This window comes from Gadus morhua, chromosome 14 (assembly GCF_902167405.1).
Source record: "Gadus morhua chromosome 14, gadMor3.0, whole genome shotgun sequence".
In the NCBI taxonomy this organism is placed as follows: Eukaryota; Metazoa; Chordata; class Actinopteri; order Gadiformes; family Gadidae; genus Gadus; species Gadus morhua.
In genome coordinates this window covers 29,256,147-29,268,577 of record NC_044061.1, presented here as the reverse complement: position 1 = coordinate 29,268,577, position 12,431 = coordinate 29,256,147, and the positions used below count along the sequence as shown (strand labels likewise).

General features: G+C 46.3%; 1 protein-coding gene across 3 annotated transcripts in view; it reads right to left on the bottom strand.

The window, feature by feature from the left end:
• The window catches only part of phkb (phosphorylase kinase, beta), a 93,987-nt gene that overhangs the window by 80,117 nt on the left and 1,439 nt on the right, over window positions 1-12,431 (bottom strand). For all 3 annotated transcript variants that reach the window (XM_030377190.1, XM_030377189.1, XM_030377191.1), the window contains 5 exons: window positions 12,115-12,201; window positions 8,573-8,711; window positions 7,348-7,447; window positions 2,833-2,940; window positions 2,251-2,331 (listed from right to left, as the gene is read on the bottom strand). In XM_030377190.1, coding sequence (XP_030233050.1) covers window positions 2,251-2,331; window positions 2,833-2,940; window positions 7,348-7,447; window positions 8,573-8,711; window positions 12,115-12,201 — 515 coding nt within the window. The remainder of the gene's footprint in view (window positions 1-2,250; window positions 2,332-2,832; window positions 2,941-7,347; window positions 7,448-8,572; window positions 8,712-12,114; window positions 12,202-12,431) is intronic.

Here is a 12,431-nt window from a genome sequence, read left to right as displayed (position 1 = left end):
CTCTAATAAACACTGTAGTATATACTCTGTTTACTGTACATACTCTTGTATACACTGTAGTATGTAAACTGTTTACACTACATACTCTAGTCTAGTATATACTATACTCTGTAGTATATAGTACTCTGTTTGCAGATAGCTCATTCCTTCGATGAGAAACAAACTGATATTCTATATCTATAAGTATAGATATCTCATAACTAATAGATTTGATCACATATCAAATCTATATATATATAAAATTATTTTATATATTTAAAATATAAATATATTATTTATATATATAAAATTCCATATACTATTTCATAAATTATATATATTAATTCATAACTTATAGAGATCTTATCTCATAACTTAATATGATATCATAAGTTAGAGATCTTATCTCATAACTCTGGGATATTATCTCATAACTTAATATGATCTCATAAGTTAGAGATGTTATCTCATAACTTGGAGGTATAAGGAGGAATGAGAGCAGTCGTGTCTCTAAAGAGACGGGAAGGAGGAAGTCCTTAATTCAAAATGACAGTAAGGGGGGACTGGTAAGGGGGGGTTTCAACTTAAATAGGTCGGATACAGAAGGGGAAGCATCAAGAAGACATAAAGCAGTAAGGAGAGAGACACAGAGAGACAGAGAGAGACAGAGAGAGAGAGAGACGGAGACAGAGAGAGAGGGGGGGCTGGGAGCCAGCTCTGTTCTGGGTGAGCTTAATTTGTTCAGTGATTAACGAGGGAGCTGCTTACCGAGGCTAATTAGGTTTTTATCATTTGCCACTGCGCACCTATTCTTGTCTACAAGAATATATATATGTACATGCATATAAATCATATTTTGTAAGGGTTGGGCCTGCTGCTCGTCTTACAGTAACTAGAACTCTCACCATGATATGCAGGGATAGTGAAAGTCATAAATCGCTCACAAACCATGAGAAATCTATTTATTTTAATTGGTCAATATCTCGTGAGGTGAATCAAGGGTGAACGTTGTGGTGTCTGACGCCGATAACACACTCCTCCTCACAACCCCCCCCTTCTCCTCACCCTCAGACTAATTCATTGTAATCAGCAGCACTTCAAGATAGCGCTTGATTTCAACTCTTCATTCATCCCAAAATAGAAAAGGTGTCTAGAGATGAGTGGAGCGTGAACATCGTCAGGAAGAGAAGTTTTGTCATGTTGCATAACAACTGGCCGCTCAAAGATGGATTAGCATGGAATCAAATCAGTCGTGCTATTCATTGAGGCTTTACAACAAGCCGTATTCCATATTTATATCGAGAATCATCTGAAATAACTCAATATTATTAGCTATTAACCAGATTTATACCGTTTAGACAAACATATACATTTTATTTGATTGCATAATTCCATCATGATCTTGTCTAATACCTCACTGGTATAATTTACTGGGTTAATTGAAGGCAGCGAATTTCAGGTGAGCTTTTGAAAGGGTGAGCTGACTGTACATCTAGAGGGCAGATGGTGAAAGGGTGAGCTGACTGTACATGTAGAGCTGGACATCTAGAGTGGCATTGCATTTAATTAGAATATCCCCACAACTTGCAGTGTAATGGATAAATTAAGATATGATTATTCAATGTTTACAGCCCCAGTCTTAATAAGAGATGTGTTAAAGGACACCAAGACAGACAGACAGACACTGCAGGAAGCTCAAATATTCAGAATGCTGAAACAAAGATGAATGAAGTGGTTCCGTTGTAATGGTTCATATTACAGGCCTCTTAATGAGCATGTTTGTGCTGATGTCTGTGAACAAAACAAGGCGTCTCTCTGTTGGTTTGAAGAGCCGCTGCAGTTACAGTTACGCAATGGTTTCAACATGCAGATGATGACCGCTATTAGTATGATTTAAAATGTCAGTGCTCATCTGTATGCCGTTGGCAGCGATGCACAGGAAAAACACAACAAAACCTCTTATTAGGGTTTTCTGTGAGGAAAATGATGCATGCCATAATGTGTTAGCAGTATAATGTTTCACCCTGATTTCGTATTAAAATGACACAGCCAAGCTCGTAAACAAGTTGGGGGGGAACAATACTAATGGGCCTCATTTCACCTGTTCCATCAATGGAGGTACAACCGAGAAAAATAAGGAAATGTAAAGAATGAGGACCTGAGGCAGAGCATTAGAACCTGTGTGTAAACCAGCAGCATCTTCCTCCTTTAAATACAAAGCTATAGTACGGTTTACATCATGTTTCACTAGAGTCATGCAGAGAATGGAACCTCATCAGTGTTGTAAATGATCTGGAGCCCGGAGCAGATCATCTCCACCAGGTAGAGCAAGAACAGAGATACGGCATCGATCTAGGGTGAGAGAGAGAGAGAGCGAGAGTGATGTTTTTAATATAGCTTTATTGTGACGTATCACGTGACACATGGTTAATGTCTTCGTATGTCAAAGGGTCAGCATTCTGTCCTCATAGTGGTGGTAGGTGTTAGGTTTTACTTATATATAAATATATATAGATATCGTCTACTTATGCTGTACATCTGTTATATGGTGAAATGAACATTCTGTTGAAATTAACATTCATCTGCTCCATAGTGAGGAGGGTTAGGGTTAGGGTCATGGTTAGGGTTAGGGTCAGGGTTAGGGTCATGGCTAGGGTTAGGGTCAGGGTCAGGGTTAGGGCTAGCCTTAGGTTTAGGGTTAGGGTCCGGGTTAGGGTTAGGGTCAGGGTTAGGGTTAGGGTCATGGTTAGGATCATGGTTATGGTTAGGGTCAGGGCTAGCCTTAGGTTTAGGGTTAGGGTCATGGTTAGGGTCAGGGTCAGGGTTAACTCGTGGTTCATGATGAATGCTCACCTGTAAGTGGCTGTAGTCGCTGCAGGAGAGCATCTCGTCCCCGGTGTCCACATGGAACACGGAGTGCAGACACTTGGAGGGGCTGGGGTCCTGCTTGAACTGCTCCACCTGACGGCCAGAGGAGACACCAGGACACGGGGAGGACAGGAGACAGAGGAGACACCAGGACACGGGGAGGACAGGAGACAGAGGAGACACCAGGACACGGGGAAGACAGGAGACAGAGGAGACACCAGGACACGGGGAGGACAGGAGACAGAGGAGACACCAGGACACGGGGAGGACAGGAGACAGAGGAGACACCAGGAGACACCAGGACACAGGGAGGACAGGAGACAGAGGAGACACCAGGACAGGGGGAGGACAGGAGACAGAGGAGACACCAGGACACGGGGAGGACAGGAGACACCAGGACACGGGGAAGACAGGAGACAGAGGAGACACCAGGACACGGGGAAGACAGGAGACAGAGGAGACACCAGGACACGGGGAGGACAGGAGACAGAGGAGACACCAGGACAGGGGGAGGACAGGAGACACCAGGACAGGGGGAGGACAGGAGATAGAGGAGACACCAGGACACGGGGAGGACAGGAGACACCAGGACACGGGGAGGACAGGAGACAGAGGAGACACCAGGACACAGGGAGGACAGGAGACAGAGGAGACACCAGGACACGGGGAGGACAGGAGACACCAGGACAAGGGGAGGACAGGAGACAGAGGAGACACCAGGACACGGGGAGGACAGGAGACAGAGGAGACACCAGGACACGGGGAGGACAGGAGACACCAGGACACAGGGAGGACAGGAGACAGAGGAGACACCAGGACAGGGGGAGGACAGGAGACACCAGGACAGGGGGAGGACAGGAGACAGAGGAGACACCAGGACACGGGGAGGACAGGAGACACCAGGACACGGGGAGGACAGGAGACAGAGGAGACACCAGGACACGGGGAGGACAGGAGACACCAGGACACGAGGAGGACAGGAGACAGAGGAGACACCAGGACACGGGGAGGACAGGAGACAGAGGAGACACCAGGACACGGGGAGGACAGGAGACACCAGGACACGGGGAAGACAGGAGACAGAGGAGACACCAGGACACGGGGAAGACAGGAGACAGAGGAGACACCAGGACACGGGGAGGACAGGAGACACCAGGACACGGGGAGGACAAGAGACACCAGGACACGGGGAGGACAGGAGACACCAGGAGACACCAGGACACGGGGAGGACAGGAGACACCAGGACAGGGGGAGGACAGGAGACACCAGGAGGAGATGGGGGAGAAAACGGAGAAGATTCAAAATCTAAACCCTAGATAAGAATTAGAAGACAAAAAACGGGTCCCCACAGACCGGTCTGAGGGGACCCCCGTCTCTGTGGACCGGTCTGAGTGTACCGGTCTCTGTGGACCGGTCTGAGTGGACCGGTCCACAGTGACAGGGCGGTCCACAGAGCGGTCCACTCAGACCGGTACACTCAGACCGGTCCACAGAGACGGGGGTCTACACAGACCACAGAGACCGGTCAACAGAGACGGGGGTCCACATAGACCGGTCCACAGAGACCGGTCCACTCAGACCGGTCCACACAGACCGGTCCACAGAGACCGGTCCCCAGGTCGTGCGGCGGTGGGCCTTCCTGCAGGTAATGCAGGTTGCGCTTCACTACTCCTGCGATAGATCAGCCACTCCAGCGCATGTTTTTTCCTGCTGCTGTCGGAGCAGCAGGCAGCGGCTGCACCTCTCGACGCTCCCTGCTGCTTCTGCTGCACAAGAATTAGAAATAATTTGTCCCTCGTCCCAATTTTGCGCCGATCTTATCACTTCCTCTACTCTCTCCCCCCCCCCCCCCCCCCCCCCCCCGCTCCTCCATTATCACCCCACCCCCCCTCTGCAACACGCTGAGACTTCAGAGAGGCAGAGAGGTGTGCATCTGTTCACCCTCCCCCCCTTTGTTATGCTCCCATTATGAGAACCTTGTTATTCCAGAAATAGAACCGATTTCTCTAACAATATTTGGGCCAGTATATAAGAGAGAGAGAGAGAGAGAGAGAGAGAGAGAGAGAGAGAGAGAGAGAGAGAGAGAGAGAGAGAGAGAGAGAGAGAGAGAGAGAGAGAGAGAGAGAGAGAGAGAGAGAGAGAGAGACTAACAATATGTATGGCTGTAGTGTTCAACCATTGAAGTCCTCTCTGCTTGGTTTCCCTCCAGCTCTGATATTCACAGATTAGAACTCTAAGCAGGATCTGTACTGTAGTTATTCTTTACTGCAGTACAGTAATACTGCAGTACAGTAAATACAAACATGCCAACATCCCCTCACAAGACACAGCTTTGGTATTTCTGACTGGAAACTAAACATGGATTTGTGTCGATAAAGAGGTGAGGTGTGAACTCTGAAGAAGCCCCGCCCTCCAGATGAGTGACAGGAGGCTTCTTATGTCTCAATTCACTAAGGCTGTTAAAAAAATAACGCCAAAGAGATGGAATGAAAATTTGGACTAAGTTCAAATCAAAGGTGTTTTATTTCACTTTCATCAATCAAATTAAAATGTTTTTTTTTTTAAAGAATAGTTACCATGTTCATTTGGGTTAGGAGTCCACAATACAAACTGAGTAAGGGGGATAAGGTTATCAACTGTTCACCAAAGCTTTACTATGGAAGCTAACTCTTTGAAGTCCATATTTGAACAACATTCCTGTCAATCATTATTTAATACTGTGCTAAACTAAGCCTGCTTTTGTCAAACACAAAAGATGACTATGAACATTGTTTGTGTTTCACCTTCTTCTATTTACGCACGGGTCAGGCGTCCAATAACACTTCTGCTGTTCTCTGTAAGCAGGACAGACAGCGAGGCTGGCACCATTACCATGGCTAATTATCTGTGTGAAAGCCGACTCATAATCAAGCCATCGCCTCAATTCGCTGTCAAGGTCATGAACCAATAAGCACTGGGCTGTCAAAGAGACAGTAGAGAGACCAGGTATTAGAGAGACAGTAAAGAGACCAGGTATTAGAGAGACAGTAGCCAGACCAGGTGTTAGAGGGACAGTAGAGAGACCAGGTGTCAGAGGGACAGTAGAGAGACCAGGTGTCTATGGGACAGTAGAGACCAGGTGTCTGAGGGAGAGTAGACAAACCATGTGTCAGAGAGACAGTAGACAGACCAGGTGTTGACACCTGGTCTTCAAATGGCTCAGTTTATGGCCAAATAATATGGCCTAATTCACACATGGAATATGGCCTAATTCACACATGGAATGGCTCAGTTTATGGCCAAATAATATGGCCTAATTCACACATGGAATAGCGTTTCCTTCCACAACTTCAGAAATACTGAGTCCGCAAATAGATTTGAGCAAAGAAAACTTAACACAAATATGATATGCGGTAACTGTGGTTCTATTAAATGATATACGCAATACATCAACAAACATCGTTTCTTACCAGTATTGTATGCATTATCGTTATCGACTTGTGTTCCTAATATGCATGTGTCCCCCCGTTAATATATTTTGCCATGGACTGTATTATGTGTTGCATGTTTAGTTTGCATGTGTTTAAACAGATGGACGCACACACATGCGCCCGCATTCATTAATTATTTTACACATACACACACGAACGTCCGCATTCATTCATTCTTTTTAACACTCACTCACGGTTCAACAATGTTTTCTCACGATGAAATACTCATCAATCCTAAAAGTTATGAGCTTGTACACGATGTCTGTGTCAAGAAAATATGTGTTTGCTGTACGGTGTTTGCAGATGCATTGATTTAAAAGTACAACTTATTACAACTGTATCAGCTGTTCTTTCCCAAATAATTTACCAAGAATGTGTGGTTAGGTAGATGAGCAAAGTGGATGTGGTGCACAAGCAACATTATGCATGCGCCCTTAAAACAGTATCTGAACAACGCGTCACTGACTTTAAACCTGGTATTCCCTGGTTTGTGGCAGAATTGTTTTCTGAAACTGCAAAATAGCACCAGTTTGCACCAGAACACGCCTCCTCCTTTCGCCAAACCGCCCCTTGGCGCAAGATCATTCCCTAATTTACCGACGCGTGGCGGTGGAGGGAAAAGAACGCTCTGCGGCAGTTGCAAACTAGCAACGACACATGCGTCGGATGCAAGATAGGGCCCCTGGTGTTACGAGACACAGTATAGAGACCAGGTGTTAGAGAGAGTGTAGACAGACCAGGTGTTAGAGAGACAGTAGAGAGACCAGGTGTTAGAGACAGTTCTCTCCGCCCTCCTCAGGGAGAGAACCGTTCTCACCTCACACACTACAGTCAGGGAGAGGAATCTGAAAGGCAAATCAGCTGCAATCAGTGTTGAGGCTCGTTAGGCCCTCGTTAAGACCGGGCCGGGGGCGCATCTTTGATCACGATGCAGGATGTCACCTGCAGAGTATGCGTGTGCGTGTGCGTGTGCGTGTGTGTGTGGACGCGACCAGGGGCTGTAAGTTAACAGCAGGGCCGTGACCTCACCTTGTCAGCCTGCCTCATGTAGCAGTACAGGACGCCTCTCATGCATTTGATGGCCGAGTGCTCCAGCTCGTGGGTCCGCCCCATGTCGTCATCGATCCTCCTGAGGGGGGGGGACAGTCATAGTTAGTAAAGAACAGGTTAGGCTTCAGGTCCATAACAGGTTAGTTAACCCCATAACCCTAACCCACTGTGTGTGGATCTGCTGCTGGTCCAGTGAGGCCAGAGGAATGTATCTTTAGAAAATGAAACATCAGAAAACATACAGAAGTTAACTTCCTTCAGCTGTGCCACTGTCCTATTTACATATATGTATAGAATATGTGATAGCACATGGCGCTGCCTGTTGGAGGGCAGAGAAAGGCCTTCCAGAGGACTGTGGAGACAGATTCTGCATTAAGCATGAGACCTGACCTTACATCATACTGGAGGCTCAGAGGACACTCCGATTTGGATCTCCCATCAAAGGCCCGTTTCCAAAGATTCCTCAGCAAACTCAGCACTGCCCTAACGTCTTTGTTAGCTTCAATGCTCCAAAAGCACGTAGAGGTAATATTCTTCAAACACACGGTACAAAAGAGCAGTCTTCAGTGAGAGAACTTCATGCAATTACTAAATCCCAGTGTGACTTGGCCAGGGCAGGTGACTTGATAGGAAATTACTTTATTCAAACCGCACTGATTGACAACAGTTCAATCCAAACCCTGGGATTATTAGGCTGACAATCACTGCAACAGATTTTAATTTAAAAGGCCTGCTGCAACGCCGCTTTCTAAATTGCTGCTGCTTGACGTTGACGTTTCATTTAAAAAAGATTAGCAGTTGGAAAGTTTTGGATATCTGAGCTACGCTTTTGTCTTAAAAGTGAGGTCAGAATTATGAACACACACACACACACACACACACACACACACACACACACACACACACACACACACACACACACACACACACACACACACACACACACACACAGTAAGTAATGGCAGTGACCAAAGGTGTCGGATGAAAATCTTTTTAATTGAATTTTAAGGAGGATTCTCATGTGACGGCTGTGAATGATGACGTTGATGCAGTGCATGTGCTCTGTCCATCCCCTCTGTCTCTTCCCCTTCCATTGGGCCAGTGGTCGGCGCTGCTGTGGTCCCCTCAGGAGGATGAGACCAAAGGGGATTATTCTAAAGACACAATGGACCTGGAGCCTCTTGTTAAACATGTGGGTGGGTACCTGTAGGCCAGGGCCAGGGCCCAGGAGCCAGCAGCACAGTACAGGGAGTCCCTCACACGGGCCTCCTTGCAGGAGGAGCATGTCTTGACGGGGAACAGGCCTGTGGTTGGACTCTGGTAGTTCAGGATGGTGGCCTTCACTGAGGAAAGAGAACACCTTTCAGATAAGGTCTTTGGTGGACTTGATTGAATCTTGAAAGACTTGAGGCTCAGGGTCAACACAAAAATGACCGGCCATCCCTTGCTACTTCAAAATCTAAAGGTTACATTTTTAAACAACTTTACTTACATTTAAAACCTGCATTAAAACCTTCTTAATCTGGATTTAGCACTTCATTTGGTGTCCCCTGATCTTTACTGGTCTTCTACAACACATAACAACTAATGAGTTGCAATGTAGGATTGTTTATCTGTAAAGATCCCAATACAATGCAGCCCTCAGAATGAGCCCAGCTTCCTGCCAAATTGAGGAAGAAAGATATGCATGATTGTGCAAGAAGTATCACAACTTCCCAGGGAAATGACAACACACTATGAGGCTAAGAGCGCACACAGCCAACCTCGTGTTCCTTCACACCAATACAGAAGCTGGTCCAGAAACGGTCAGTTGTGGGTGAGGGTTAGTTGTTGGGTTATTGTTCTGGTTGACAGTGGGGCCAGATGGATTAACCTAACAGCTTCTGTGACGTTTGTTAGGAAGAGTAGAATGAGAAGAAGAATCTGAAACCAAGGATCGGGGCCTTCTCTCTTTGTGCTGAATATCAGAAACCTCCATTACAAGGCCCTGGGACAGTGATGTGTGTGTCTGTGAGCCTGTGTGGATGTGCCCATGTGTATGTGTGTGTGTGTGTCTGTATGTGTGTGTGTCTGTGTGGCTGTGCCTGCATGTGTGTAGCACCTCTAGAGGTCCTTTCACAGATGACCGATCTGTTTGAACGCTGCACTTCATTTTTCATCTGCACATTATGCTGTCCAAATGAAGGGAACACTCATTATTCATTGCCTTAGAGAGAGAGCGAGAGACGACAGACAGACAGACAGACAGACAGGCAGGCAGGCAGGCAGGCAGGCAGGCAGGCAGGCAGGCAGGCAGGCAGGCAGGCAGGCAGGCAGGCAGGCAGGCAGGCAGGCAGACAGACAGACAGACAGACAGACAGACAGACAGACAGACAGACAGACAGACAGACAGACAGACAGACAGACAGACAGACAGACAGACAGACAGACAGACAGACAGACAGACAGACAGACAGACAGACAGACAGACAGACAGACAGACAGACAGACAGACAGACAGACAGACAGACAGACAGACAGACAGACAGACAGACAGACAGACAGACAGACAGACAGACAGACAGACAGAGAGAGAGAGAGAGAGAGAGAGAGAGAGAGAATGCAGGCCAAATTAAAGAGACACAGTCACATTGGTGGTGTGAAAAAAAGAGGTGATGGGGTGAATTAAGTAGCATATTAATGAACCTTCCAGATATTTAGCCGCAAATTCTGAAAGCATGCATGAGGCACATACAAATCTGTGCATTATTCTTCCAAGGGTAAACCTCTGCCCTAAACCTCTCCATCGTGTTGAAACCGACTCAACACCATCATAAGGCTGGCTATTATTAACCCTGGTCTTTTAAAATGAGTGCTAGCAGCCACCTCTGTGAGGTCCCGGGTGTAGTTAAAGCTGTAGTAGTTAACACTAGTACAGTTAAGTTACAGCTCTGGGCCGAGCCAGAGCTCTGCTTTGAGTGAATGGAGAAGTACTACAAAAGAGATGATGCTTGTATAGCCAAATCAAGATAGAATTGTACTTTGGTGAGCTGTTGTAAATTAGGTTTTATCTTATTATCGGAAAGTCGTGCCATTATTTTGTTTATCCCAGAGCGATAGAAGTGGTCGTTAGAGGCACAGCACGAGAGATGAGATGAGCAGATGAAAGAGCCTGACTCTCTCAGACCCAGACAGCGTCGGGATGCAAATCAACTGTTGTTGCCATTTTTCTGCCTTGTCATCCATCAAGCTAATGTCCAACTAAATAAGCAGCTAATGTATCAGAAGCGCAAAGTCTGCTTGCTGCACTGGGTCATTTCCCTGCAACGCCAGGGTGCAGGAGAAAGGGACAGATTGGACTCAAAGTAGAGACAAAATAGAGACAGAAACAGCAGGACAGGAGCCATCAGAGTCTAGTCTGTAGTTTCCCTACCATCCGGGAGGTTCTGAGCCCTAATGTCTATTGAATGAAGTCCTACTGGCTCATTAATGACATGAAATGGGGGAACTTAAGTGTCTTCTAAATGACTAAATATAAATATCTCGAAAATATGAATGATTGTACTAAAAAATTTGCGGGAGAAATAGACATGGGATATGAGTGTGTCCCCTCTCTCCCAGAACCATTTGTCAAATAGATACAGTAACAGAGAGATCTTCTCTATTCCTTCATCTCAGTGCACCAGAGTCGATACAGACCTTCTGCCTCAGGGGTTAAACAGCATGAACATTACCCCAAGAACATGAACCCATGAACATTACATCAGGAACGTAAACCCATGAACATTACCCCAGGAACATGAACCAATGAACATTACCCCAGGAACATGAACCCATGAACATTACCCCAGGATCATGAACCCATGAACATAACCCCAGGAACATTAAACCATTAACATTACCACAGGAACGATGAACCCATGAACTTTACCCCAGGAATAAGATCCAGAGACATGGGGGAGACAATGTACCGATGAACTCACTATGTTGGGGTGCTCTCCATGGTACCCCCTCCCTCTTTTGTGACTAAAAAAATATCAACACAAGATGGTCGCACAATAGCGCCCTGGCTCCTCATTACCAGTGTGATGGGCTTGGCTCAGGGGTCCCAATAGTCCCAATAAAGGGCCGACCACATAGTTGGTTCTGATTGGTCGCTCCCAGTAAAACCAGGTGTTGGAGAGAGAGCCTGGGCGACCATGATAACAATGTTGGCTTTGTTCCCCACAAGAATTGGAAAAGCGTTGCCAGCTGCTGCAGGACACAATAGTGAAGTGAGCATGCAGCTCCAGCTTGGGAACAAACTGCATCTCCATGGAGGCGCTGAGACGTTTCTTGCGGCTATCGTTTTCAGAGTAAAGAAAGTACCATTTGGCCCGTGATTATTGTAGTTTATAACACAAGTACCCATGAGCGTAACTCTGTGTGATTCGGCCGCTCAGGCACTGCTGTATAAATGAATTTATCTGATAAATAGTCTGAATTTAACCCTCTCAAAGAATAGACAACACAGAGTACTCACGCCTTTTGACACGCAAGTATTAAAAAGGCACAATATCCTGCATCTAACTTCACTCAATGTACCTCTTAGCTTTGTTTGGCAGAGGCCTATCTGTGCTGAATGCTGAACACAACCTTGCTGTGCTGTCATTGACATTTCAGCGGCTTAAGAATCTCTTATCTATTAATGATGGTGTGAAAACAGTTCACTTCTGCAGTTCAGTCCTCTCCTCTACGAGAAGATGCAGTTGAATGTGCAGATCTCACCTGACTTGTAGTAGTGGTCCAGTTTCTCCCACAGTGGTTCATCCTCCCGATGGAGGAAGGACAGCTGGAGCGGTTCATAGATGGAGCCTGGAGGAACATTCACACCATCATTATGATTTCTTCTCTTGAAGGAAACCCGATTTAATGAACTCAAAAGTGAAGAACTTTAACGTACATGTGATATGCATTTTAATTGCTTCGACCTTGGTCACTACCACAGGAGCTCAATAGGTCACATTCTTATTGACATTAGCATAACTCCCATCAGATTGGTAGCTGACAAGGTCAGAGCCAACCAGGCTCTTTCATCTCAGAAA